Raw genomic sequence first — 27,515 nt, 5'->3', positions numbered from 1 at the left:
CCACTGGGGCCCAGGCTGGACCAGTCAGGACTGAGACTGGACCACTGAGGCACAGGCTGGACCAGCCAGGACTGAGACTGGACCACTGGGGCGCAGGCTGGACCAGCCAGGACTGAGACTGGACCACTGGGGCCCAGGCTGGACCAGTCAGGACTGAGACTGGACCACTGGGGCGCAGGCTGGACCAGTCAGGACTGAGACTGGACCACTGAGGCACAGGCTGGACCAGTCAGGACTGAGACTGGACCACTGGGGCGCAGGCTGGACCAGTCAGGACTGAGACTGGACCAGTCAGGGCCCAGGCTGGACCAGTCAGGGCTGGGGGTGGACCAGTGAGGCCCAGGCTGGAACAGTGAGGCTCAGGCTGGACCAGTCAGGGCCCAGTCAGGGCTGGAGCTGGACCAGTGAGGCCCAGGCTGAACAGGTGTGGCTATGACTGGGTGTGCGGGGCGAGCTCTTGTCCGGGACAGTGGTGGGTGGCTGACAGAAAGCCCAGAGTGGGAGGGGCACGGTGGCACGGCCCTGTGGCCCCACTGACAGCTGGCGGGTGGACGGGTGCCCAGCTGAGCCCCGAGAGTGCCGAGGAGTACATTGAGTACCTCAAGTCGAGCGACCGGCTGGACGAGGCCGCACAGCGCCTGGCCACCGTGGTGAACGACGAGCGCTTCGTGTCCAAGGCCGGCAAGTCCAACTACCAGGTGGGCCCCGGGGCGACGGCTGGGCGGGAGGGCTCGCCCCCTCAGGGACAAGGCTGACGCTCCTTCCCATGCCTTGCAGCTGTGGCACGAGCTCTGCGACCTCATCTCCCAGAACCCAGACAAGGTGCAGTCTCTCAGTGTGGACGCCATCATCCGCGGGGGCCTCACCCGCTTCACCGACCAGCTGGGCAAGCTCTGGTGCTCGCTGGCCGACTACTACATCCGCAGCGGCCACTTCGAGAAGGTGCTTGAGCACGTGGGGCTCCGGGAGTGGGGTGGGGTCTCCCTCCAGCACGTAGTATTGGGGGGTGCCTGAGGACACGCGTGTGAGCAGAAGACGTGCACGTGGACCGCTTTTGCCTTTCTGAAGGTGGGGAGAGGCAGGCATCATGGCCCTGCCGGCGAGTGCACCCACCTCAGGCCAGCCAGACCTGGATCTCTCTGCTCTGGCCTTGGACCTGCTTCAGCTTGGGTGTCCTCATTTGCAAAATGAGAGTGACAGTCACTTCCTTGCCTACTGGGACTCGGGCACCGAGCGGGTGTCCGGCGTGAGGGTCCCTCCCGAGGTGTTGGTGTTTCTGTCAGTGTCCACATCGGCTGTTCTCCTCATCGGGCCATGGAGTGGCGAGCTTGGGGCCGGGGTGGGGGGCGGGGTGTGGAGCTCTGAGAGGTCCCCAGAGGGGCTGGCTTGGGACTGGCTGGGGAGGGGGGCGCCGGGGGGAGCAGAGTGGGAAGGAGGAGCTGGAGGGGGCTCAGAGGGAGTGGTGAAGGACTAGGGAAGGGGGGTCCTGCAGGCTGAGGAGGGGCCGGCTGTGTCCTGCTGTGGGGAGCCGCCAGCCAGCCAGCCGTGAGCAGGACGTAGGCCTGACCAGGTGTGTGTATTACAAAGACCCTTCAGGCTGACACTTTGAGTGAAGCGCACAGGCCGAGGCCGGCAGCAGGAGACGGGCCAGGAGGCTGCTGGAGCCAGCGGCCAGGCAGAGGCAGAGGGGCAGGATCAGCCAGGGCCAGGGGTAGAGCGACGGGCCCGCCCTTGGTGGGGATGCGCCTCGCCCACACCAGCACTTTCCTTTCATGCTGCCCTCGGGGGTTGGTGTGGGGGGTGACGGGGAGAATGTGAGCTGCAGAAGGGGGTCGGGCAGGCGTGAGGGGTACTTTGTAGCAACGATTGAGCACTCCGTGGCAGGCTGAGGTTAGGGTCCCTGCAGGGTGGCTGGTCACCTATTGGGTCTCACTGGGGCCAGACCCTTTATGCGTCTCACTCGAGCCCCGCAGTGACTCTGCGTGAGGGGCTGTCACTGTTGGTTTACTGCTGAGGAGCTGGGGCCTCCAGCTCACTCTGGCAGAGGACGGGAGGGGAGCTCCGACCACGGCCGTGCGCTGACGGAGCTGGGCAGGCCCGGGGAAGGCCCTGCGGGGGTTCCGATTTGGGACTGGTGCCAAGGGCGGTGCTGCCGGATGCCCTGTGTGCATGCGGTGGGCACACGTGCCTCTCCCCTGCCAGCACTTTCCCCATCCCCACAGGCTCGGGACGTGTACGAGGAGGCCATCCGGACCGTGATGACCGTGCGGGACTTCACCCAGGTGTTCGACAGCTATGCCCAGTTCGAGGAGAGCATGATTGCGGCGAAGATGGAGACGGCCTCGGAGCTGGGGCGGGAGGAGGAAGGTGAGCAGCAGGGGTGGACCGCAGGGCTTGGAGGGGTCCCGAGTGGCTGGGTCAGGGGAGGTGTGGGGCTTGGGGTCAGAGGCCAGCAGGGAGGGAGTCTGAATGGGCGCTGCGGGTGGGATCTCGGCGGGTAGCCAGAACTGGGAACACATCTCAGTGGGGCTTGGGCCGGCCACTGGTGGGAAGGGAGAGCTGGCTGGACAGCAGGCGTGGGGAGGGGGGCCTGGGCCAGAGCTTGGCAGGGAAGAAAGGCTGGGAGGAATGGTGGGGATTGGAGGGAGTTCCAGAGTAGCTTGGCCCCAGGGCAAGTGTGAGGTCAGGGTGGCCCTGGGGCAGCTCAGGGAGGGAGTGCCCGGATGGACAGTGTGGGGGAGCTGGGGGCTGAAGGGAGAGAGACCTGAGAGACGGAGGTGGCCGGGGGCCGCGTGCTGAGGCCTCCCCCCCGCTCCCGGCTTTTCCCACGGGTCCCAGACGACGTGGACCTGGAGCTGCGCCTGGCTCGCTTTGAGCAGCTCATCAGCCGGCGGCCCCTGCTCCTCAACAGCGTCCTGCTGCGCCAGAACCCGCACCACGTGCACGAGTGGCACAAGCGCGTGGCCCTGCACGAGGGCCGCCCGAGGGAGGTACGTGGCGGCCCCGCCCCCTGTCTCCAGGCCCCGCCCTCCCCGACCAGGGCCCTGCCCAGCCTGACCCAACTCCTCCTGCCCAGATCATTAACACGTACACGGAGGCCGTGCAGACTGTGGACCCCTTCAAGGCCACCGGCAAGCCCCACACCCTGTGGGTTGCGTTCGCCAAGTTTTACGAGGACAACGGGCAGCTGGATGACGTGAGTGCCGTGTTGCGAGTACTTACAGGTCCTCCGCCCAGCGCCCACAGGTGGGCGGGCGGGGTCTCAGATTGGCCTCTGCCCGCCCCACAGGCCCGCGTCATCCTGGAGAAAGCCACCAAGGTGAGCTTCAAGCAGGTGGACGACCTGGCCAGCGTGTGGTGCGAGTGTGGCGAGCTGGAGCTCCGGCACGAGAACTACGACCAGGCCTTGCGGCTGCTGCGAGTAAACACAAGCCCGGGTTGGGAGGGGGTGGGGGAGCCTCAGGTTGTGTGATCTGGTCCTGGACACCCCCCGCGGCTTTCCCCCTGCTGGCGCTGCCCGTGCAGAAGGCGACGGCGCTGCCCGCCCGCCGCGCCGAGTACTTCGACGGCTCGGAGCCCGTGCAGAACCGCGTATACAAGTCTCTGAAGGTGTGGTCAATGCTGGCCGACCTGGAGGAGAGCCTCGGCACCTTCCAGGTGAGCCGCCAGGATGGGATGGGGGCGTGGGATGGGACACGCCCCGCGGGGGGCCGCTGACTCCACCCCCGGGACATGCTCTGACCGGCCCCCTGCCCCACAGTCCACCAAAGCCGTCTATGACCGCATCCTGGACCTGCGCATCGCCACACCCCAAATCGTCATCAACTACGCCATGTTCCTGGAGGAGCACAAGTACTTTGAAGAGAGCTTCAAGGTGAGGGGGCCCCGGACGGCATTGTCCCCTACCCGGGCTGCCATCACCGCCGACTGGGAGGCTTAAACAACAGAGATGTGTTTTCTCAGTCCTGAAGGTCGGAAGCCCGAGATCAAGGTGTCGGCAGGGCTGGTTTCCTCTGAGGCCCCTCTCCTTGGCTTGTAGAGGCTGCCTTCTCACTGTGTCTTCACGTGGACACCTTTTTGTGTGTTTTTGGTGTCCCTCCTGTGCCCAGCTCTGCTTTTGTGAGGCTGTCAGTTGTATTGGAATGAAATTTACCCTAATCTCTCTTTTTTTTAAATTTATTTATTTTTGGCTGTGTTGGGTCTTCGTTGCTGCATGTGGGCTTTCTCTAGTTGCGGCGAGCGGGGGCTGCTCTTTGTTGTGGTGCGCGGGCTTCTCATTGCGGTGGCTTCTCTTGTTGTGGAGCATGGGCTCTAGGCGCGTGGGCTTCAGTAGCTGTGGCTCGCGGGCTCAGTAGTCGTGGCGCACAGGCTTAGCTGATCTGCGGCACGTGGGATCTTCCTGGACCAGGGCTCAAACCCGTGTCCCCTGCATTGGCAGGTGGATTCTTAACCACTGTGCCACCAGGGAAGTCCTCTCTGTTTAACTTAGTTGCTTCTTTAAAGATCTTATCTCAGAACACAGTCTTGTTCTGAGGTACGGGGAGTTAGGATTTCAACTTGAATTTGGGGGGGACACAGGTCAGCCTGTCACAGGCACGGAGTTCTGCCTGTGTGTGCGGGGGTGCGCCTGCCTTGCTGCTCAGGCGATGGGTTTTAGGCACGTGGGGTGTTTTCCATGTGCATGTGTACGTGTGGCGGGGCTTTGCCCCACTGTCTGAGGTTTTGTCGTGTACAAGTGGAGACTGTGAACATACATGGATGGGGAAATCATACACGCGTGCGAGTGCCCCTTCTGCCTGAGTGGCAGGCCCCGCCCCTCTGCCTGGGTGGTGAACCTTCTTCCGGGACACCGGGCTCCAGTGTTTGCAAGCTGAGGTTCCACCCTCCTCTTCAGCCATAAAGTCACTGACTGATCCTAGTGAGCCCTAGTCCAGCTCTGTCTTTGGGGTCCTTGCAGTCTGTCCAGGGAGACAGGCAGCGCACAGACACTCTTGGCTGGGCTTTGATTGCATGATCACAGGGAGAAGTGGGATGGGGAGAGGTGGGCAGACAAGGGGCCTACTTGCTGAGCCCTAAGGAGTCTCCCCCTGCGGACTCACACGACTCCCCCCCGGGGTAGGCATACGAGCGCGGCATCTCGCTGTTCAAGTGGCCCAACGTGTCCGACATCTGGAGTACCTACCTGACCAAGTTCATCGCCCGCTACGGGGGCCAGAAGCTGGAACGGGCACGGGACCTGTTTGAGCAGGCACTGGATGGCTGCCCTCCCAAATACGCAAAGAGTGAGGAGGGTCAGGTGGGCTCGGTGGGGTGGGGGGGGGTTGGAGGGGGCATCACGGGCCCAGCCTCTGACCTCTGACCCGCCCCCCCCTTCCCCCGCTGCCGCTGCATCCTGTCACAGCCCTGTACCTGCTGTACGCGCAGCTGGAGGAGGAGTGGGGCTTGGCCCGGCACGCCATGGCCGTGTATGAGCGCGCCACCAGGGCCGTGGAGCCCGCCCAGCAATACGACATGTTCAACATCTACATCAAGCGGGCGGCCGAGATCTACGGGGTCACCCACACCCGCAGCATCTATCAGAAGGCCATCGAGGTGCCCGCCGCAGGGGGTGGGGTGCGGAGCTGGGGCTAGAGAGGGGGAACAAGGGGTCCTGTAGGCAGGGTATCCGAGCGAGCCTGTGTGCGGCGTCTGTGGGGAGGCCCGCCCGCCCAGGGGCCGGCCTGGTGTGCTGGGAACCACCAGGGCTCCCCCAGAGGGGCGGCCCCCTCCGCCTCACATCCCACCCTCCCTGATCCCTCCCGACCCCGCCCAGGTGCTGTCAGACGAGCACGCCCGGGAGATGTGCCTGCGGTTCGCGGACATGGAGTGCAAGCTCGGGGAGATCGACCGCGCCCGGGCCATCTACAGCTTCTGCTCGCAGATCTGTGACCCCCGGGTAGGGACGGGTCCCGGGCCCGTGGGTGTGGGAGTCTGCGGCTGAGCCAGCCGGCTCATGTCCTCCGGCCCTGCCCCTCTGCAGACGACCGGGGCCTTCTGGCAGACGTGGAAGGACTTCGAGGTCCGGCACGGCAACGAGGACACCATCCGGGAGATGCTGCGGATCCGCCGCAGCGTGCAGGCCACGTACAACACTCAGGTCAACTTCATGGCCTCCCAGATGCTCAAGGTGACGGGCAGCGCCACGGGCACTGGTGAGCAGCTGTGGCCCAGTGGTGGTCTCCCGGGTCTGGGAGCATCAGGGTCTCCTCTGCCTCCCCTGCCTCAGGCTGGGAGCTCCTCGAGGGCCAGGGCCTCAGGCCCAGGTCGGGGGGCGCCCAGCAGCACTCAGACCGAGGCAGGCACCTAAGGCCGTGGTTGAGGACAGCTTGCCCACGGCATCTGACCCCCACGCTTCCCCCCGCAGTGTCCGACCTGGCCCCTGGGCAGAGCGGCATGGACGACATGAAACTGCTGGAACAGCGGGCCGAGCAGCTGGCGGCGGAGGCTGAGCAGGACCAGCCCTCGCGGGCCCAGAGCAAGATCCTGTTTGTGAGGTGAGGGCGGGGCGGTGGAGCCGAGCTGGGAGCCGGCCAGCTCTGCAGGAGGGGAAGGGCAGGGAGGTTGGGGGGCTGCTGGGCCCAGCTGAGCAGTGTGGCCCCCTCCCCCGGCCGCCTGCCTTCCCCAGGAGTGACGCCTCCCGGGAAGAGCTGGCCCAGCTGGCCCAGCAGGCCAACCCGGAGGAGATCGAGCTGGGCGAGGACGAGGACGAGATGGACCTGGAGCCCAACGGTAAGAGGCCGGCTGGCCAGGTGGGCGGAGGCGGGGGCGGGACCCCCGCCTGGAAGGTGACTGCGTCCTCCTCGCCCCACCTCCAGAGGTGCGCCTGGAGCAGCAGAGCGTGCCGGCCGCCGTGTTCGGGAGCCTGAAGGAAGACTGACTCCCATCCCCTACCCCCCCGCCGCTCCCCCAGTGAAGCTTGTGTTTGGACGTTCTGGTCTGAGCCTCCTTCCTCCCCGACTTCTCCTACTGCCTCGGTGCCCCTGGGGACTGCCAGCTCAGTGCCGCCCTGCCCCCCACCCCACCCCCCAGATTGGCCGGTGTGGGGAGGTGGGGCAGCTGGGCTCCAGGCCAGGGCACACGCTCCACCCTAACCCCGCAGAGCCAGTTCTGGGCTCCGAGAGGCCAGTCTCTCTGCCGCCTGAGGCCCTGAGCCTGGAGGGGGCCCCTGCGCCCCTCCCTCTCAGCAGATAGAGATACTCAGCCTCCCCACCACGAACCCTTCTTCCTTGGATGAGGGCACCCCCCTCCCCTTGGGGAGAGACTGGGCTGAGAGCTCCGGAGGCAGGCGGTCCCCAACCAGCTCTGTGATCTTAGCAAGGCGCTTCTCTCCCTGGACAGCTGCCAGGAGCCAGACCTCAGCCATGGGCCATGGCCTAGGTGCGGTCCTTAGTCCTAAGCTCCCGGAAGCCATTAGCGGGCTCTAAGCTAGTAAAGGATTTTAAGCATTCGGGCACTTAACCGGATTTGTGCCCTGAACAGGCCAGGCAGGCTGCTGTGGGGACCGGCTTGTGGCAGGAGGTGACTGGGGGTGCAGTCACGGGGACAGAGAGGCCCTCGGGAGGTGAATGTGTGGGATCCAGTGGCGGTGGAGAGTCTGAGCTGCAGGGAGACCCGAGCTCCGCCCGGCTCGAGCTTGTGATGTAGCTCCTCCACCTGAGACGTCCGGCGGCCGTGCCAAGGTGGCAACCAGACCCTTGGACGTGCAGCTCAGAGGAGAGAAACAGGAACCCCCGGCCCAGAGGCGGTCACGGAGCCTAGAAACGTAGGCAGGCAGCTGGAGGAGAGATCACGTTTAGCAGTTGGCCAAGAACCAAATGCCAGGACTGGCCGATAATAACAGCCACACTGAGGAGAAAACTGAAGCGAGCGGGGGCGGGGAGGGCTGGCCAGAGGCCTCAGGTGCCCAGGAAGTCAGTTAAGAGGCAGCTGGGAAGCGGCCACGGGGCTCTGGGGGCCGGGTCGTGTCGAGGGGGCAGAGGAGAGGCTGGAGCAAGTTCAAGAGGGAACGGGAGGCAGGGAACAGCCGGCGAGTATAGGAAACCGTCTCGGGCAGAGATGTCACCAGGCACCCCAGCCAGCCTCAGCCGAGCTCTCTTTAAATTACTTTATTCGAGAAGGTGGGGAGGACAGACGGGGGACTGAGCTGAGCCCTGAGTCCCTGAACCTCCCAGCTCAGCCCCCACAGCAGGATGGGACCAAAGTAAGGGGGTGGGGACTCCAGCCCCACCCAGGCGAGGTCACGGGGGGACAGACAGGACCCGGGCATACCAACGGACTGTCCTCTGGGCTGTCCCCCAGGAGGGCGGTGGCCAGAGCACATGGGGCCCGGCCTGCGGACCACCCGGGACGGGGCTATTTGGGGGTGCTGCTGCCCTTCTTGGGAGTGGTGGGCTTCTTGCTCTGCCAGAGGTGCCCCTGGATGGTGAAGGCATCCACACTCATGGACATGGTCTTGGCGGGGATCTGGGTGAAGCGCTTTCGGTCCGAGTTGTACTTGTAGATGCCCTCCACCATGGCGGGCGTGACCGTCCGGGGGCCGTAGCCTGTCAGCCGCGACAGCTCCTCCGTCTCCCCGGACAGCGTGTACAGGGCCCGGAACTGGCAGCTTGAGTCGCGGAAGAGGATCAGGAAGTGGTTGGCCTTGCTCTTCTCGATCTCCTGGGGGGGGGGGCGGAAGCAGTTAGCCAGGCCAGCAGGGCCCCTACGACCTGCCCGCCGCCAGTCCGCCAGCCCCGGCCCAAGCCCACCTCAAGAATGCGGTTCTTCTGCGGCTCGTTCACCTTGCCCGCCAGGCAGCAGTGCGACAGGGCGTTGTGGATGATGAACTTGTTGGACTTGGCGCTCGGCTCCTTGTACAGCCGTGGACCTAGGGGGCGGGGCGGTCAGCAGGGACGACCTGGGGCGCCGGTGGGGCCCGGTGCTCACCCCCTGAAGTCCCACCTACCCGTGTACTCAGGCACTGAGGCCGGGGAGGAGGCGTTGCTGCCGTTCTCCCACTCACGTTCTCGGCTGCCAGGCAGGCGGCTTGGGGACATGAGGCTGGATGGAGATGGAGCCCTGCGGGGGGAGGGGTGGGGTGGGGTGGGGTGGGGTGTGGTCAGCGGTGGACGAAGCCTCCCAATCAGTGTGCGGTGGGACCCGGGAAGGGCGAGCCCAGGACACAGCCGAGCAGGCAGGATGCATCCACTGACATCATCTGGGCTCCCAAGTCCACGCAAGGCCCTCTTCCGGCCCCGGGCACATTGAACACCCGTCTCAGGTGTGCAGCCTTGCATCTTTGGTGGCAGATGCACACCCTCGTGCCAGATCACCCTCCTAAGGCTCTCTCTCCCTCTCCCTCTCCCCTCTCCCCTCTCCCCTCTCTCTGAGAGGCCACCTGGAACACAAACGGCTGCCTGCCCAGGCTAAACTCACCGAGACGTGGGCCTCTTCACGCCGAGGTTATTGGGCGCCTCGTTGGCCACAGTGGACAGAGACAGGGTGGACTGGGAGTAGACTTTGCTGAGCCGAGAGCCTGGGAGCAGAGGGTGTTGGGTCAGGCCCCACCTGAAGTCCCCTTACCTCCACATATGTCCAGGGGACCTTAGTTGGCCGGCTGGTGAGGGAATGTGCGGTCAGCCCTGTCCAAGACCCTCGCCCTGCGCAGCCTCGCTGGAGAATGACCTCCCCACCTCACCCCACCACGCCAGGCTGTGGGAAGCGGCCCTTCACCTGTTAAGCCGTGGAGAGAACCCCAGGCCAGCTCTGCCCACGGCCCTTACCCTGCTGCAGCCCCACATCCTTGTGGAAGCCTTGACCCCTGGGAGCCCACGCTTCGGCCCTGCGGATGTGCCTTGCACCGCCCGTCCCACACACCCACGGGGGCCTCACCCAGCAGGCCACGGGCTGTGCTTCGCGCCAGGGCCGAGTCATCACAGCAACCGGAGCGTGGCCGGGGGGCCCTCCGACCGCCCCGGCCCGGCCCCCCGCTCCCCATCGCCCGGGGCCGCAGCACCTTGTCGAGGTCATCCATCAGCTTCAGCTGGGCCCGGCGTTCATACTCGAGCCGCGTGAACTCCCCCCGCCGGGGGCCCACCTCCTCCTCGGCTGGGGCCCGGGTGGCAGGGGCCGCAGGAGCTGCGGGGGCCGGGGGCCCGGGGGCTGCTTCCTCCTGGGCCAGCCTGCAGATTGAGGGGATCGAAGCAGTCAGGTTGTGGGGACGCCAGTGGTGGGAGGCTCCCCAGGCTGGGTCCAGCCTCACCTCGCAGCCTCCTCCCTTCGTTGCTCCTTCTCGGCTTCCTGCCACTGTTTCCGCCGCCGTGCGTCCTCCACCCGCCGCTGCTGACGCTCCAGCAGGCTGGCCCTCTTCTGGGCCATCTCGTCCTCGGGCTTGTCTTCATCCTGGGGGCAGGCACCAAGTGTAGCTGGCTGTCCCTCCCCTGGTTCGGCTGGAGTCTGACCTTGTGTCGACCCAGCCTGCCAGCCGCTCGCCTGTCCTTGAGTGTTTGTAATTGTTCTGAAGACACTTGGTGGGCACCTCCTGTACGCACAGCCCCATGCTGGGTTCTGGGCACACCAAGCACTTAACCCAGCGAGGAAGGCAATCAGGTATCACACCAACATTGGTGAACACCAGCAGAGGCTGCTGTCAGTCTACACTGTGGGGAGGGACCTATCCTGGCCTGGGGACACCGAGAGAGGGGCCTCCCAGAGGAAGCAACCTTGGAAAATGATGATGAGGACTGAACTGGGTGGGGGTGAGCGGTGAGGAGAGCATTCTGGGTAGTGCGAATAGCAAGTGCAAAGGCCCTGAGGCCAGAACAAGCCTAGCAGGTGTGGAACAGCAGGGAGGCCAGTGTGGCTGGGATGCAGAGCTGGGGAGGATGCCATAGGATGAGGTCAGGGGCAAGCAGAGCCTACAGCCATGGGAAAGACTTTTATTCTAAGAGCAAAGAGGACCTACAGAAGGGTTTGAAATAAGGGGGTGACAAGGTCCAATTTACATTTTAAATAAATTTTGCTGACCGCTCAGTTGAAAATGGCCAGGGATTGGTGTGTGGTGAGGGGTGGGCAGTGGAGACCAATCAGGACATGACTGCAGGTGTCCAGGTAAGAGGTGGTGGCCCAGGCTGGGGATGCCAACAGGAAGAAGAGTGATTGGATATGGAAGAGTCAGGAAGGGGAGCCGGTAGGGGATGAAGGAGGGAGCAGGAGGGAGGGGATACCATAGAGGACCCTAGCCCCATCTGTCTAAACCCACTCCTATCCATCTGTCCGTCACCCACCCATCCATCCATCCGCCCAGCCCTGTCCAACTGTCTACTACCTGTTCTTCCTCTGTCTATCCACCCACCCCATCTATGTGTCCATCTGGACATACACACCTTGTCTGTCTGCCAGCTGCCACCTGGCTAACCACTCATCCACCTCTGTTCCCCACCCCACCCCAGTTCCATCTGTTTGTCCATCCATTGGGAAAGCCCTATCCATGCAACTGCCTGTCTACCCACCCGCCCACCCATCCCTGACCATCCATCCATCTACCCACCTGGCCCCTCCCCCACCTGCTCAGGTGACTCTCACCTTATAGAAGAATCCCAGCCCGGTCCGGGGCTCTCCCTCTGAAGATGCCTCTTCTTCTAAGGAATCCTCAGCTCCAGGGGGACTCCCATCTCCGTCATCCTCGGCCGTGGGCTCTTCCAGGCTGCTCAGCGGGATCTCGACGAGGCCAGGCCGGGCCGCGGGCTCCTCGGGAGGCGGCCCCTCCGCCAGAAGGATAGAGGAGCGTGTCTGCATGGGCACCTGGCTCGGCGAGAACTTGCGCAGGTGGGGGAGGCTGTCCACATCGTGGGGAGGCGTGAGCACCCTCGTCAGGGGTGCTAGCCGCAGCTCCGCCGGCCGCGCGTGCTTCGGGCTCCGGGGCGTGGGGCTGGGGCCAGGCCCGGGGCTGCGCCGGGCAGCCGGAGCACGCCGGGCGGGGCTGGGGGACGCAGCTTTGGGGCCCGTCGTGGGACCAGGGATGACCCATGCTGCGGGAGGCGGGGCAGGCCCAGAGGGCTCTGGCGGGGCCAGGAGCCGCTGCTGCTGGTCCGTGAGCCTCTGCATGTCCCGTTGCAGCGAGCTCAGCGCTGCACTCAGCTTGCTGACCGCCCGGTTATAGTCCCCCAGCCCTTCGGGGGGCACCGGGCCCAGTTCCGGCGAGAAGGTCACTGCCTTTGGCCGTGGCGACGGCTCACCCTGGCCCTCGCCTGCCGGCCGCTCCCCACCAGGGGCCAGGCCCGGCTCCACCTCTGCTTCCCCGCCGGCCTCCCGCGGCTGCACCTGCAGGAATGCGCTCTTGCCCAGTCGCTGGCGGTGCTTGGCAAAGATGGCCTCGATCCGTCGCTTCTGAGCCTCTATGGCCCGGCGTTTCTCCTCTAGCCGGGCTCCAAGCTCACTCATCTCTGAGCTCAGGGCCTCTGGTGCCACTGGGGTGGCTGCCGGGGACCCTGCCTCAGCCTCGGCCTTCACCAGCTGCTTCTTGCGTTCAGCAAAGCTGGTCATCTTAACTTCAGAGTTGCTGGCCACTGGGGATGAAGCCGCCGCCTTCGGGGAGCCCTCAGACAGGGCTGGCGGTTTCGATACCTCCCCCACTGGGCAGGGAGACGGTTTCGAGAGGCCCTCGGGGTGGGGCGAGTAGGTGGGTGCTTTGGTGGGCCCATCGGGCAGTGGTTTTGAGGCCCCCTCGGGTGGGTAGGGGGAAGCCAGTGGCAGTTTGGAGGACCCCTCGGGAGAGTGGAGGTAGAAGCTGCCGTCAGCAGCCCCATCCGGGAGCAGCCGGGGCTCGGCACTGTGGATGATCTGCAGGGCCTCCTCGATGGTAGGCAGGTCGCCAGTCTCCGGGGCTGGTTGGGTGGGGGTCCGGGCTGGCACAGAGCGCGGGGGACCCAGGCTGTCTGAGCTGACGGAGCGGAGTAGGACGGGGTCTCCCATGACAACATCCACGTCGCTGTCCAGGCCAAAGGGAGTGCTGAACGACACGGCCTGGGAAAGGGGACGGCTGGGCGGCCGGAGGGAGGGGTCAGCCCCTGGGACAAGCCTGGGCCCCACCCGCTCCACTGCCCGGGCCCTTGCGATGCGCTCACCTGAGCTGACGGTTCCAGGCTTTGCCGAGGGCCTCCACGTGGGACATGGACGGGGAGGACTTCAGCGAGCCTGGGGAGGGGCAGTGAGTGGTCACTCAGTGCTCACTCGGGGGGTCAATGGGGACCCTGGGTGGCGTCAGCCACGGGTTGTCAATGGGTGAGTCACTGATGGGTCATTACGCGGATGGATAACTGTGGGTGGTGTCACTACGGGGTCCTGTTGAGCCACTGGGGAGGTCACTGGGGGGACAATGAGTGTCACCAAGGGTCATTCGGGTGCCAGAGGGGCCCAATGGAGGGGTCTAGAGGCACGACATGAGGTCAGCTGGGGTGGTCTTTGGATGGGGGTCTCCAGTGACAAGCCATCTCCCTGCCCTCACCTGTGGATCCTCGGAGTGGGGACTGGGGGCCGCCGGATGACAGGAGTGGATGGCGGAAGTTGAAGACAGGAGAACTGCCAAGAGATGCGCGTCAGCCGAGGGGCCCCCTCTCCCCCTCCCTCGCCCCTCCTGGGAGTGCAGACCAGATCATCTCCCTTCCCCGTCCCCGCAGGAGGAGAAGCCCATTGTGGCTGTGTAGTCTCAACCCAACAGGGGAGCGGTACCTGCTGCCGCTGTTGTTCTGAGGTGGGGAGGCCTCCGTGGCCCTGTGGGAGGCAGCTGCAGCACAGAGCGGAGGGTCAGGCAGGGCTTGGCCTCCCCTGCCCCCATGCCCCCCGGACCCAGGGTCGGGCCTCACCGTGACCATCAGGCAGATCCTTGACCTGCACGAAGTCGGGTTTCAGCACCTCAAAGCACATGAACAACTCCGCTAGCAGCACCATCAGGTTGATCTAGAGGTGGAAAGCAGGGTCAGCCAACCAGGCGCACGGCCCCCGACACCCCCCCTCTGCCCACAAGGCCCCGAGATGGCCTTACCTTGAGGGGCGGTGGGACATAAAGCAGGTCCTCGAGAGAGAGCGGGCAGCCCCGAGGAAGGCGGGAGGCACAGAAATCCTGCACCAGCTGGAGGTTGTACAGGCTGTCCGCCACAGACATGGGGTCCTTGAGGCACACCTCTGTAAGGACAGGATGCCTGCGTCCCCAGCTCTGAGGGAAGGAGGATGGGGCCCCGGGGAAGCAGGGGCCCAGCAGCCAACATGTACAGAGGACCTCTGACGAGCCAGGCTAGGCCCCCTTCACAAGGTGTGTACCGTGACAGGCTGTTCCTCAGGCCTTTGCATCTGCTGTTCCCACCACCTGGAGTGCTAGTTCCCCAAGAACTCAACTCAGAAAGCTTATCCTGGCTACCCAGTGCCCTTCAGAGCACCTAACATCCGGAACATTCCTCTCGATGAACTTATTGTCTTTCTCTCCCAACTAGGATGTGAGCCGCCTGAGGTCAGGAACGGGTCTGCATTGTTCTGGCTGGAGCTCTGGCACCTAAAACAGGACCTGGCAGTTTGTACTCTATCGGTATCTGCTGCAGGAGTGAATTGTATAAAGCGCAGAGAGGTTTAGACACTTGTGCAAGGTCACACAGCTCATTACGGGAAGAGAGGGGTTCAAACCCAGGTCTGCCAATTCTGGGAGCTGCACTTATAATCGCTGCACTACTCTGGGGACAGACGCCAATGCCTGGGTGCCAGGCTTGCAAGGACGGGGTCTGGCTCAGGCACATTCACTCACCCTCGAGTCGCAAGAGCTGGGGACAGTAGCAGTGGATCGTGGCGGCCAGCGCAGCCCCACTTGCCAGGTCCTGGAGGCTGGTCACGGTCGGAAAGCAGGGGGCGCGTCGGGCCACAGCGCGGTCCTTGCGATATCGGATCTGTGGGTGGGAGCCGGGTCAGGTCAGAGGTCAAGCTGGCCCCCTCCGAGGTCAGCAGTCATGCAGGCTGGGCGGGGAGGCCTGGGGTTTCCGCCACGAGGGGGCGTGAAGCCGGGGGTCCCAGAGCCAGAGTGGGGGGGGCCAGCCTGGAGCAGGGGAAGGGCAGCAGCAAGAGGCAGAGGAGGTGTCTGCGAGCAGCCAGGCCAGCAGCGGGGGCTGGGGACAGGGACTCCTGGGACCCTGGGGTGGGGGATACGTTACCATGGGGGGTTTGCTCCCCGACTCCTTCAAACAGAAGGCAATTGCGTGCTGGGGGGAGAGGAGCAGCTGTCAGCGGGGCGGGAGGGGTGCTGACTTGCTGGGCCCCCAAGCACACCTCCAGCGGGGGAGGAGACAGCCCTGACCCCTGTCCTGAGCCCCGGCCATCCAGCTCCCTGACTGCGCCCTGGCCGGCTTTGGGGACCCCAGCTCCTCCCAGCCAGGAGGGACCCCACAGAGCAGCCACTCATGCAGGGAATCCTCTCCCCCCAACACAAGACCCAGGTCCCAGCTGGGGGAGGGGATGCAGAGGAAGCAGGAAGGCAGGAGAGGAACCCCCAACCCAGGCCCTAGTGTGGGGGGAAGGAGACCCTGAAGTGAGCAAAGGCAGGGACTTCAGCCCAAAACCTCCCCCCGACACCTGCAGTGGTCACTTTCCCCTTGTACTTCAGGGATGGACACCCCACTGCCCCCAAAACTGAGAGCAGGGAGCTGTCCTTAGGGAAGCTGGAGTCTCAGTTAGGAAGGTTCTTCTACCCTCTTTTTCTCTTGGCTAGAGGGGTCTTCTCCATGTGCCCTGCCTGTTGGGGTCAGGATCCATGTGTCTGATGGGCTGGGGTCCTCCCTCTCCCCACCTTGGCTCAAGTGTACAAGCCTCTTGATTACTGGGAGGTGAGTCATGTACCAGGGAGAAGTCTGTCCTTTCAGGAACAGCAGAGATTCCCCCCTTCCCTTGGTTCCCAAAGGGTTTCTCTCTGTGCCCCCAGGGCTGGGGTCCTACTTCCTTTGCTCATATCTGGGGAGAGACAGGAGAGGGAGCAGGACAGGCAGGCAGAAACAGACACACAGACAGCGACAAGCAGGGCAGGCAGACGGGGCAGAGAAAGAGCCCCACTTACAGGAACCAGCTTCCAGTACCAGCGTGTGGGACACTGATGCCAGAGAGGCAGAGAGGAGAGTGGCAGGGGCGGCAGAGGGGAGAGGGCAGAGAGAGAGAGTCACCTCCAGCCCCCCCAGTGCAGGCATGGCCTCGAGGCACAGCTCCAACCTGCCCACCCAGCCCTCGAGGGGCCGCCCTTCCTTCCTTCCTTCCATCCATCGCCCCAGGCTCACCGAAGCCTGCGCTGGGGCCACCCCATCGGCAGGGGCCGCGGGAGATGCCCTCTGGGCAGCTTCCTGCTCTGTCTTCTCCTGCAGCCGCCGGATGGTCTGGGGAGCAGGGAGAGGTCAGTGCTCCAGTCACTGGGTGATCCTGGCCCCCACCAGCCCACCTTGGCCCAAGCCCCACCTACCGTGTCCACCCAGAAAAGGAGCTTGTGCTCCAAGCTGGCCAGGGCCAAGGGACCAGGCAGTGTCTTTGTCCACTCAAAGGCGAAGGCAACCATGAGGGCATCAATGACAGCTAGGTGGGCTCCCTGTGGAGGCAAGAGCTGCAGGGTGAGACCAGAGCGCCTCCCAGGGAGGAGAAAGAGGAAGAACCTGGAGGTGGGAGGGGCTCGAAGTGGGAGGGGCTTGGGAGGCTGTCCAAGCTCTGAGGTCACAAACTAGGCCTTAGGGATCTGGTGGGCCGGGTAGGCAAGTCCTCAGGAGCCAGAGTTAGCGCCTTTTGGGAGGCGCCAGGCTTGGCAGGAGGAGCCTGGCCTGGTGGAGCAGCCATGAGGGGAGGAGCCAGGCCTGGTGGGCGGGACCTAACGAGGTAGGGGCGTGGCCTACCATGAGGATAGGCTGGTGCCTCAGGTCGGCCTCCTGCACCGGGCGCTCGGGCAGCGCGGGCACCATGCCCCTCCGCGCCAGCAGGGCCAGTAGCGCAGAGGGGCTGGGGGGCGTGTCGAGCTGCGGCAGCGCCTGGCGCCAGGCCCGGCAGTAGAGCTCAGCCGAGAGCAGCAGCCGCGTCACCGGGGGCTTCACGTGCTCCTGTGCATACTGGTCGGTGTAGAAGGGCTCCCACAGCTCCGAGGGCACATGCTCTGCCGGGGCGAGGAGGGGGGGCGCGGATCATGGCGGGTCAGGGCCACCGGACATAATCCCTCCGCATACATACAATTACATGGACCCAATTATGGGGGGGGGGTCGTTGCGGGTCTGGACCAGGGAGGATGGCACCGGGACGGGAAAATAGGGCACCTGGCCTGAGACACGAGGTGCAGGTGTGGGGGAGTTTGCCAGAGGAAGGGGTGACGGTGTTCCAGGCAGGGGGTCTGCATACAAAGGCGAGGAGGTGGGAGAGAGCACGTGCTTCGGGGAGCTGGCGGGCTCTTGGACCCTGAGGAGAGGGGGCGGAGGCCAGATGGGCGGGGTCTAGTAGCCACCCCTCTCGCCCTCACCTAAGGACTGCACGACAGTGTGACTTAATCGATCTCCCTGGGTGCCCTACACCTCCCCAGCGGGACTCGCTTTGCCTTAAGGCAACCCTAGGAAGAAGAAGCCAGGGCACACGTGGTAACTCCGCTTTACAGATGAGGAAACCTAGGCATGAAGAAGGCCACACAGCTCTGGACTGGGATTCAAACCCAGGCCTTAAGCAGGGGGTGGGATGAGCTGTGGAGTGGGGGGCTGGCTGACAGGACATGCAATGGGGGAGGGGGACAGACTGCAAATACTTTGTGGGGGGCGGGTGAATGGCCTGAACTTGGTGACTGAAGGGGAGGGGGGAGAGGCACCCAGGGCTCCATTGGGAGTGAGGGGGAAGAGAGACAGAGGGAGGCGGAAGGCAAGAGAAAGAGGGTGGTGGCTGAGATGGGGGTACAGGAGGGGCTGGAGCTTAGAGGTAGCCACAAAAACCCTGAAAGAGAGGGGCAGGGTAGGAAGAGGCTTGAGGAAGCCGCATGTGGAGGGAGGAGGGGTGGCAGAGCCCCAACCAAGTGGGACCCAAGGGTGGGGAGGAGAAAGATCAGAATAAGCCGCCAGGAAGATCTGGGAGGTAGACAGGAGGCAACCGAGGCCAAGGCGGTTGGATGTGCCCTTATGGGTCTTCCAGGGAGGCCCCAACTCATCCCAATCAGAGCTGCTGCTTTGTATACTGGGCTTCTGCGTGTTTGAAAGGATGGAAGGGGGCAGGATTCTACTGCTTAAAAACATTTGAATGTGTCGTACCAGGCCTTCCTCAGGTGCCTGAATTCACAGCGATGCTCTCCAGAGGCCCCTACCCTCACCTACAAGGACCCAGGCACCCTGGCTTTCAGCCCCTCCCTGCCCCACCCCCCACTCTTTCCCCACCCCCTAAACTCACACTTGACCTTCCTACTTAATACCCAAACCCCATGTAGAGTTGGGCCATCTCTCTGCCCCTTGAAAGAAGAGTTCTCCAGACCTAGAGATTATCATATTATGTGAAGTCAGTCAAGGACAAATATCATATATCACTTATATGTGGAATCTAAAAGAGACGATACAAATGAACTTATTTACAAAACAGAAATAGACCCACAGACATAGAAAACAAACTTAGGGTAAACAAAAATGATGGGCAGGGGAGATAAATTAGGAGTTTGGGATTAACATATACACACTACCATGTATAAAACAGGTAAACAACAAGGACCTACTGTATAGCACAGGGAACTATACTCATTATCTTGTAATAACCTATACTGGAAAAGAATCTGAAAAAGTATATATATATATGTGTGTGTATAACTGAATCACTTTGCTGTACCCTTGAAACTAACACATTGTAAATTAACTACACTTCAATTAAAAAAAAAAAAAGAGTTCTCCAGGTTTTCTTTCCTTCCACCATTCCCCTGTCCCAACCTCCCTGATCTGCCCTTGCCCTCCTAGCTCCCGGCCTCCCCAAGGCCAGCAGTGGCCTTCCAACGCCCGCTATCTTGCCTGGGCTCTCTGCCGAGTACCTCCTTCTTCCAGAAAACTTCCTCCCCCTGGCATCTTTTTCTCTCTCTCCCACCACTCAAGCCAGGCCACCTCCTGACATGCCTCTTTGATGCTGGGCTCCCAACAGCTCTGAGCAGCCCTGTCAATGGACTTGCCCCCGCTACTATGATGGCTTCCATGGCCATCTGAACACTGCCACCTGCCACAGCCCAGGCATCGCCCATCATGCTCAGCGTCTTACTCCAAACGGGCTCCTTCTCTCTGTCCCCATCACAGTGAGAGACAGATCACCATCTCTCCTTCTCTCTCCCCGCTCCAACATCCAATCAGTCATCTGGTTTCAGCTCCTGGCATCCCCTGAAGCCAAACGCTCCTCCCCCTCTCTCCAGCGCCCGGTTGCTTCCTGGTCCCATCAGCAAAATTAAAGTTTCTTTCCTGCAGGGCTTGTCAGGGCCTTGAAGATGACAACTTGAGCTAGAGCTACGGATAGCTAATGTTTATCAAGTCCTTACTTTACACCAGTCTGTCTCCACCTCGGCACAGTTGGCATTTGGGGCTGGATAATTTTGTGTTTAGTGGGGCTGAGGTGTGGGGAACTGGGGCAGGGGGGTGCTGTCCTGTGCATTGTTAAGATATTTAGCAGAATCCCTGGTCTCTCCTCACTAGATGCCAAGAGCACTGTCCTCTCAAGTAGCAACAACCAGAAATGTCTCCAGACACTGCCAAATGTCCCTTAAGTGACAAACTCATCTTTGGTTGAGATCCACCGCTCTATACTATAAAGTGCTCTATTGACCATTTACTGTAGAGCAGTCCTGTCCGATGGGAATAGAATGTGAGCCACACAGGAAGTTTAAAATTTTATAGTCACTACATTAAAAAAGTAGCAACAAGTAACATTACCCTAGTAATATATTTCACCCTATATATACCCAAAACATTATCGTTTCAACACGTCATCAACATAAAAACGTTATTAATGAGATATTTCACTTTTTTTTTTTGGTACAAAGGCTTCCAAAGCCACTGTGTTTTTTACATGTACAGCACCTCACAATTCAGACCGGCCAGATGCTGCTCGTGGCTACCACACTGGACAGCACAGCTAAAGCGCAGCTAGCCCTTGGACCACCACCGCCGCCGCCGCCGCCTTGTGTGCATTTGCTCGTTGAATTATTCCGAGACTTATTCTTATCTGTTGTACAGATAAGAAAACCGAGGCCCAGAGAGCTAAGATGACTTGGCCAAGATCACAGAGATAGTAAAGGGCAGAGCCGATGGGACCCTAGCTCCCTAAGCATCACCTGGAGGTTCTGGCGGCCTAAGGGACTGCATGTGGTGTTTCCCAAACTTGCATAAAGATGCCACCCTTCCTTATCTCTGAGCTTGAGTTCTGTGGAGCCCACTAGCCTGCATTCCTGCCCAGCCTGTACCCTGGGGCCATCAGAACTACCCCTTCCCCCAGCCGTTATTCCCCCGGGGCAACTGCATATCTGATCTCATCTGGTCAGTCCCCAAACACCTTCCATGTCTCCCCAGGGCCCTCAGATTCCCCATCCATGGCCTGAGAGGCCCTCATCACTTGCACCAGACTCCCTCATCTCCCTGGCCACTCCTGGCCACCACTGGGACCTGTACACTCTTCTTGGAGAACTCGCTGTTGGTCTCCTCCCCCTGGCAAACTCCTACACACCCTTCAAGGTTCAAATGCTCCCTCCTCTTGGGAGCCTTCCTTTCTCCTCCCCTCCCTGGAAGATTTCAGGGATTTTCCTCCCCCAGCCTGCTCGCTGGAAGGCCCTCAGCACGCCTCGACATTAACTGGACATCACCGACTTTATCACCCTAAGCAGCAATGATCTGGTTTCAAGTCTCATCCCCCTCTCTCCATCCTGAGCACCCAGCACTGGACTGGCACCCAACAGGCATCAGTAAAGAGTCCCAGAGTTCATGAACCAAGCAGGGCTCTGCTCCCCACTTCCTGCTCAGAGCCTGGGGTCCCACCTTCCTCAGTCCCCCTCTGTTTAGAGAACGTGGGTTGGGGGCGCAGATTCAACGTGACCTTCGGGAAGGATGTCACACAACGCAGGGGAGCTGGGTCAGTGAGAACAGAACCGGGTGAGTCAGGGCGTCCCCCAGGGACCTGACTTTTCTTTCTGGGAAATGGAACAGTAATTTCTCTTCTGTCCCCTGACCAGATGATGAATAATATTACCGTTAATAAAAATACCACTGGTCACGGCAGTAGGAATAGCAACATCCACTTAGTGTGTACTGTGCGCCAGAAACAGAATAATCCTGTGGTCAGTCTCTCTCACCCTGTGAGAGGAGGAACTGGGACCCCAATCACCCCAGCACTGCCCTGGCACTTCGTGGCTGCCCCGCAGACATTTGTGAAATGGATAACAAAGTGCACAAATGCCTTCTTTTATAGAGGACTAAACAGAAGCTTAGAGAATTGGGTTAATTCGTCCACATTCTGGTGGAGCGTGGGACTCAAAGCCAATTCTGATTCCCAAAGTTGAGTCCTCTGTGGCCTCATAACCTGGGATGCGAGGGGCTGGGGCAGACCTGGGTCTCTCCCCGCCAACCATCCCCCCACCCCCCACCCCCTTTCTCAAGCAGATCCCTGTGGGCGGTGAGCCCCAGAGTGGGCCCTGCTTGGGAGGGTGCAGGGAAAGAGACTGGGAGAAAGACAGGCTCAGGCGGAAGCAGGAGCCGGACAGCTGTCACCAAGACCCACACCCAGAACTGGTTGTTCTGGGAAGGCCACTGAAGGTATGATGGGCTGTGCTCAGCTGGTGCCAAGACCAGTGGGCAGGGCCAGTGGGAGGGCAGGGCGTCCCCCCAGAAGGCCCAGACCTTAATTAACTCGTCTTCCCCATGGCCAGGCCCTGACTCTCAGCCCTGGCATGGGGCCATTACTGAGCCTTCCCTGGGCCGCAAATCCTAGGGACTCATTCGCATCCTCCCCGGTGGGGTGGCCTGAGTTCTTCACACACGTGAACCGGGGGGAGGAAGTGGGAGAAGGCCCTGCACCTGGGCCCCCACCCCCGGCGATCTTGGAAAAGCCATTTCCCTTCTGCTGGGCTCGCCCGCCTCCTAAGCAAAATGGGGCAATAAGTCACAGCTGCCAGCCGCCGGCCGGGGCAGTGGAGGCGAAACAGGGGCTTCCCGCTCCCCTCACCGCCCGCAGAGCAGGCAGGGCCGACGCGGGGTGTGCGTCCGGGCTGGACGGGGGCGGGGGTCCTCGCGGGCGCACGATGTGTGTGTAAAGGGGGGGAGGGCAGCCAGGCGAGGCCCGCAGTGGGACACAACACTCGGCCCGCAGACCCTGCCCGGGTCACCTGGGGTCCGGGACACCCGGGTCCCGGTGCGGAGCTGGGCCGCCGGCCCCACCCCCACCGCGCTCCCGCAGCCGGCCGGGCAAAGTCCACCGCCTGGGCCGAGCAGGAAGCCCAGAGGCCCGGCGCGCAGGGGCCCGGGCCCGGGGACCCCCGGCGACCGGCGCTATTGTTCCCACGGCCCCGGCCTCCCCTGCGCGGCGCCCCGCCCCCCGCACCTGCCGCCCCCTCTCCCCCGGCCTGGTACCTGCGCCCCCGAACGCGGCCCGCAGCACCCACGCCAGGCTGGCCGCCGCCTTGGCCCGCGAGAAATCGTACTGGTCCAGCGATTTGATCTCGGGCACAAGGAAGGTCCTCCGCAGCGGCCCGGGCCCGGGGGGCGCCGCCTCCACCATGGCGGCGCCGGGGCTGCGGGCACCGGCTCCGCGCTCGCTCCGGCTGAGCTGGGCTGGGCTGCGCCGCGCTAGCACCCTGGCCGGGCCCGCCGTCACCACCACCGTCACCGCCGCGGCCGCAGGCGAGCCAGGTGCGGCCGATCGCGCTCACGACGCTGCGTCGGCCCCGCCCCGGGGCGGAGCCCAGGTGTGCCCCGCCCCCGGGCCTGGCCCCGGACCCTGTCCCGCCGCCTCTCCCGGCCCCTCGCCGCCGCAGGGTGGGGCGGGCCCAGACTGCGGTGGTGGCGGGGGAGGCTGCGGAGGAGTGTGTGTGCGCGCGCGCGCCTGTGTGTGCGCGCGCGCTGGGGAGGATGAGGGACCCTCTGCTTGCGGGTTTGTGTGTGCCTGCCCAACTGTGTTTCCTTAGATGTGAGTGTGAGCTTGTCATTCCCGGCCTGGAGGCAGCGCGCGCGTGTGTGCACCTGTTTCTCATTGTGTCTTGTGAGCGTCCAAGAAGGTGTGTCTGTATTCGCATCAGTGTGTGCATCTCTGGACGTGTTTGGGTGGTGAAAGGAGGGTGTGGAATATGTTTGAGGGTGTCTGCGTGTCCGTATCTGTGCGAATGTGACAACGCGCGCGTCCTTGTTTTTCATGTGTGTTGTGTGTACAAGGATCTGTGTTGTGTAGGTGTTGGTGTCCTGAGGATTCAGGAGTGTGTGTGTATTTGTGTTTTGTTAGTGCATTTGTGAGTTTTCCTATTTGTGAGCATCTAAATGTACATCTCTTTTGTGTCAGGGTGTGATGAATGTCAATGAAGGAGTATATGCGACAAATTGAGAGTGTGTGTAATTATGCAGGAGTGTGACAGCTTGTATCTGTGAGTGTGGTTGAATGGCTGTTACTGGGTATATTTGCAAATGTCTATGTGTGCATTTGTGGTATCAACAGAATTTGTTGGGGGCTGGGCTCCAATTGTGTGTAAATGAGGATGATGTATTTGTATCTAAGTGCATTTGTATATGAGTCTATGAGTATGATTGTGTGCACACGGGTGTGTGTATGGGGGTAGCGATTGTGGAATGTGTTTTGCTCATATATGTGTATTTACATGTGAGTGTATTTGTGGGTGACTGTGTTTGGGTATATGGTGTGAGATAAGGTGGTGTGACAGGGTGCGTAAACAGTGGAAGTGGGTATAACTGTAGAAGAATGTCCATTTCTGGATACATCTATGAGATTGCAAGTGTGCCTATTTATCTAGGAACTGCATATTTGTGTGAGCAAATCTATGGGTGGTATGAGCTTGATTCTGTACGGCAGTGTGAAGGGGTGTGTGTGTGAGAGAGAATATATTTGTGTGTGTGTGAACCAGATATTTGTATACATGATGCAACTGTGTGGAGGTTGCCTGGTGTACTTGTAAATGTCTGAGCCTCTATTTGTGGATAGTCAATATTTGCTTGTGTGTTCCATGTGTTTTTTTGTCAAGATATCTACTGTGTGCCTCTTAACTGTGTGTAACTGTGAATGCACAAGTGTTTGTGCTTGTGAGTGTGAGGTCTTTGTGTGTGTCCCGATGTGTATACCTGAGTGTAGTTTCATGTGTGTAATAAGTGTACGTATGTGTTTGGGTTTATGTGTTATCTGTTTATTTGTTGACATGTATCGCTGAGTGTATTTTGTGTATTTGTGTGTGTGAAGCTGGCGTTTACATCTGTGTGGATTTGTGGATATTTGCACGGATCTGTGAGTGTGAGTTTGACGAGGTGCACATGTATGAGTGTGTGTATCTGGTTTCTGAATGTAAACTGAGTATCTGAATGTATCTCTTTATGTGTAAGTGCATTTATGGGTGCCTGGTTGTGAACATATGGCTGTAGTGTGTGAGGAGGTGTACATGTGTAAGGAGTTGTGTTTTGAATGGTTTTGTGGGTGTGTAAGGGTATTTGTGTGCATCTAGATGCACTTGTTTGTCATATATAAGTGAGACCAGGTGGGTGAATTTTTACAATTACGGCGGGGGTTTCAATCTATACACACACACGCACAGAACAGTGTTTTCTTGACTGTATAAAATTCTATGAGATGAGGGCTTCCCTGGTGGCACAGTAGTTAAGAATCCGTTTGCCAAGGCAGGGGACACGGGTTCAAGCCCTGGTCCGCGAAGATCCTACATGCCATGAAGTAACCAAGCCTGCGAGCCACAACTACTGAAGCCCACGTGCCACAACTACTGAATCCCACGCGCCTAGAGCCCGTGCTCTGCAACAAGAGAAACCACCGCAATGAGAAGCCTGTGCACCGCAACTAGAGAAAGCCCACACGCAGCAACAAAGACCCAATGCAGCCAAAAAAATAAATAAATAAATAATTTTAAAAAGAAAGTAAATGAAAAAAAATTTTTTTATGAGATGAGAAATCACTACAGCAAGTCAGGCTCCTGAGAACCACCCCTCCCCCCCCACCCATGGTGGTCCCTGAGCCCCAGCCTTTGTAGAAATTCCCCATCCCCTTAACATGCGTTGCACAGGCGTGTTTGAGGCGTGGGTGTCATGGGGCAGTGGGTGGGTGTTCCTGAAGGAGGGGAGCTGGGGCGTGGGCCCTCCTGTCTGGATGTGCCCGTGCAGTAGCAGGTGTTGGCGCACGCACCACGGGGCCAGTGTAGATGTGTTTGAGCGCACGTGTGGGATGTGCGTGGTGCGTGTGCCCTGGCCCGTGTCCCAGCGGCCCCCGCGAAAGACCTGGACAAGTCCTTTTCGCACTGGGCTTCTGTGTCCCCATCTGCGGCTCTGTCGGGGGATCTGGGGCTCAGGGCATGGGGAGGCGACCTGGCGGGGAAGGGCGTGCCTTCGTGCCCATCCCCTCCTGGAAGCGTGGCGTGTCCTGCCAGCGCACACGTGTGTTTGCCTTCCCTGGGGAGATTCTCGTGACCTTTGTGGACCCCAAGGGTAAACATGGGTGAAGACGGTGCCTGCCGCTTGCTGGCACACTCTGCCGGGGGAAGCGCTGTGAGCACGCAGGCAAAGGTTTTCCCGCCTTGGGAGGCGCCCCGCAGGCCCTCTGGCGTCCTTGGAGGCGAGAGCCAGGGGGCTTCCGGCGGCGTCAGAGCAGGAGCCGGGGGCCTCCTGGAGCCCAGCCCCACACCGGCCGGACTGGAATGCCTTGCTGGTCTGGACCGCCCCACCCACGCCTGCTGGAATCGACGTCCTACCTCTCCCCGGGGCCTGTTGCTGTGGCCCAGGCAGCTCCGGACACACTGGCTCCCCTGTGTGCACCAGGTGGCCCCCTCCCCGCCGTCCCCTTTTGTCCTCCCGGGCATGTTTGCTTCCAGCATCCTCGCTCACCCGGGGCCTGGCTCTCAAGCCTCCTAAGTCATTCGATGGACCCTGGTTTTATTAAGCTGGGGGTGGGGACGACTTAGAGGCTTTATAGGTCAAGGGTTCAGGACTAGGTTTAGGGAACTGTATGAACCCAAAAAAAGTCATCTGCAAAATTCTGCACGTGTGTGCACTTCGGGGATCATGCTAACAGGTAACAATTTTCAAGAGGATTATATGCCCAGCACAATCTCATCTAATCCTCACCGCTACCCCAGCATAGTGAGTATTATACCCATTTTATAGACAGAAGAACTGAGGCCAAGAGCCCGGAAGTCACATGGCAAGGAGAATGGAAGGAGGCTTTGAGCCCAAGTCACCTGGATCCAAGTTCCACCCGCTGAAACTTCCATCCTGAGGCTGGCCCACCTCTAAATATCTATGACCTTCAAATGGGGTTGGGTGAGGCCTGTAGTTGTGGGGATCTCAGAGCAGAGGAGGAGGGTTGGGGTCCCCTCTCTGTGCCTCTAGCCCAAAGCAAGCTGTGGTGATGGGATTCAGGTATGGCCACTGTTTCTGTCCTCCTCACCGTGACAGTATCGCATGGTGGCCCCTCTGAAGGTTGGCCAGAGTAGAGGGAGATTATTATCAGACCCCCAGGGACCTCAGGGAAACATTTCTAAATATTTCAAAATAATGTTTTTAAAAACCAAAACACTATTGTGTATGCCCAGGGCTGTGCCTGTCCTCATGACACTCCCATTTAGAGGCAATAAACAAATACATCAAAGACATCATTTCAGAAAGGGACAAACTATTGGGATCGTAACAAAACAAAGCGAGTGTACTGGAGATAACCAGGGTGTGGCTGCTTTAGTTTGGAATAGGGAGGCTTCTTTGAGGAGAGGGAGATGGGCAGAGACAGGAATGATGACCTGGAACAGTTGGAGGGAGAGCGTTCCAGGCAGAGAGAGCTGCCAGGGCAAAGGCTCTGGGGCAGGCAGAAGCTTGGTGCTCGGGATGGGTCATTGTAGCTGGGTGTGAGTGAAGGACATAGAGGAAGATGCTGGAAGGTTTTGGAGTGCTTCTCAAATTCTTGCCAGTGCAGACCAATTTTTTTCCCCCAATCCCTAAAATGCAATAAAAATGAATTTCAATGGGAAAATAAGATTGAAAAGGGCATGCATGGAACTTCCCTGGCGGTCCCGTAATTAGGACTCCATGCTTCCACTGCAGAGGGCATGTGTTCGATCCCTGGTCGGGAGCTAAGATCCCGCAAGCCACGCGGTGAGGCCAAATAAGAAAAAGAAATGCATAGTGCCAGAAACCAAGGATCAGCTGACAAGGATCAAGGATGGGGGTATATTGTGGGTCCACATGGGCCAACTGAAAGAGTTCCCGATGGCCAAAGCCAGAGCCATGTGAACAAAAACATTAATATAGTAT

The 27,515-nt window shown here is 60.8% G+C and overlaps 2 protein-coding genes across 5 annotated transcripts in view; one reads left to right on the top strand and one right to left on the bottom strand.

Annotated features, from left to right (window-relative positions):
* XAB2 (XPA binding protein 2) overlaps positions 1 to 7,276 on the top strand; it is a 10,056-nt gene extending 2,780 nt beyond the window's left edge. Inside the window, exons 5-19 of the mRNA XM_029217040.1 lie at positions 564 to 698; positions 778 to 942; positions 2,223 to 2,367; positions 2,839 to 2,990; positions 3,077 to 3,196; positions 3,290 to 3,421; positions 3,526 to 3,657; positions 3,761 to 3,874; positions 5,120 to 5,282; positions 5,402 to 5,592; positions 5,813 to 5,935; positions 6,020 to 6,191; positions 6,404 to 6,533; positions 6,665 to 6,768; positions 6,855 to 7,276. Coding sequence (XP_029072873.1) covers positions 564 to 698; positions 778 to 942; positions 2,223 to 2,367; positions 2,839 to 2,990; positions 3,077 to 3,196; positions 3,290 to 3,421; positions 3,526 to 3,657; positions 3,761 to 3,874; positions 5,120 to 5,282; positions 5,402 to 5,592; positions 5,813 to 5,935; positions 6,020 to 6,191; positions 6,404 to 6,533; positions 6,665 to 6,768; positions 6,855 to 6,916 — 2,040 coding nt within the window. The 3' untranslated portion in view covers positions 6,917 to 7,276. The remainder of the gene's footprint in view (positions 1 to 563; positions 699 to 777; positions 943 to 2,222; positions 2,368 to 2,838; positions 2,991 to 3,076; positions 3,197 to 3,289; positions 3,422 to 3,525; positions 3,658 to 3,760; positions 3,875 to 5,119; positions 5,283 to 5,401; positions 5,593 to 5,812; positions 5,936 to 6,019; positions 6,192 to 6,403; positions 6,534 to 6,664; positions 6,769 to 6,854) is intronic.
* Positions 7,277 to 8,129: 853 nt separating this feature from the next.
* On the bottom strand, positions 8,130 to 22,830 carry CAMSAP3 (calmodulin regulated spectrin associated protein family member 3). 4 transcript variants are annotated; one of them, XM_029217036.1, is made up of 19 exons: positions 22,626 to 22,830; positions 16,920 to 17,173; positions 16,499 to 16,621; positions 16,320 to 16,415; positions 16,106 to 16,138; positions 15,210 to 15,257; positions 14,810 to 14,948; positions 14,060 to 14,199; positions 13,881 to 13,974; positions 13,747 to 13,801; positions 13,523 to 13,596; positions 13,143 to 13,212; positions 11,602 to 13,057; positions 10,280 to 10,419; positions 9,910 to 10,199; positions 9,454 to 9,553; positions 8,984 to 9,096; positions 8,787 to 8,905; positions 8,130 to 8,697 (listed from the first exon to the last, which is right to left on the bottom strand). In XM_029217036.1, exons 1-19 carry the CDS (start codon positions 22,771 to 22,773, stop codon positions 8,392 to 8,394), a joined length of 3,798 nt encoding a protein of 1,265 aa, XP_029072869.1. In that variant the 5' UTR covers positions 22,774 to 22,830; the 3' UTR covers positions 8,130 to 8,391. The 4 variants fall into 4 exon arrangements, with proteins under 4 accessions (XP_029072869.1, XP_029072871.1, XP_029072870.1 ...); XM_029217038.1 differs by having other exon boundaries at positions 11,602 to 13,006; XM_029217037.1 differs by lacking the exon at positions 16,106 to 16,138.
* Between the last annotated feature and the right edge of the window lie 4,685 nt (positions 22,831 to 27,515).

This window comes from Monodon monoceros, unplaced genomic scaffold (genome assembly GCF_005190385.1).
Source record: "Monodon monoceros isolate NGI ecotype Baffin Bay Population unplaced genomic scaffold, NGI_Narwhal_1 Super_Scaffold_12, whole genome shotgun sequence".
In the NCBI taxonomy this organism is placed as follows: domain Eukaryota; kingdom Metazoa; phylum Chordata; class Mammalia; order Artiodactyla; family Monodontidae; genus Monodon; species Monodon monoceros.
The sequence above is the reverse complement of the archived record's forward strand: the minus strand, read 5'-3'. Positions and strand labels throughout refer to the sequence as shown.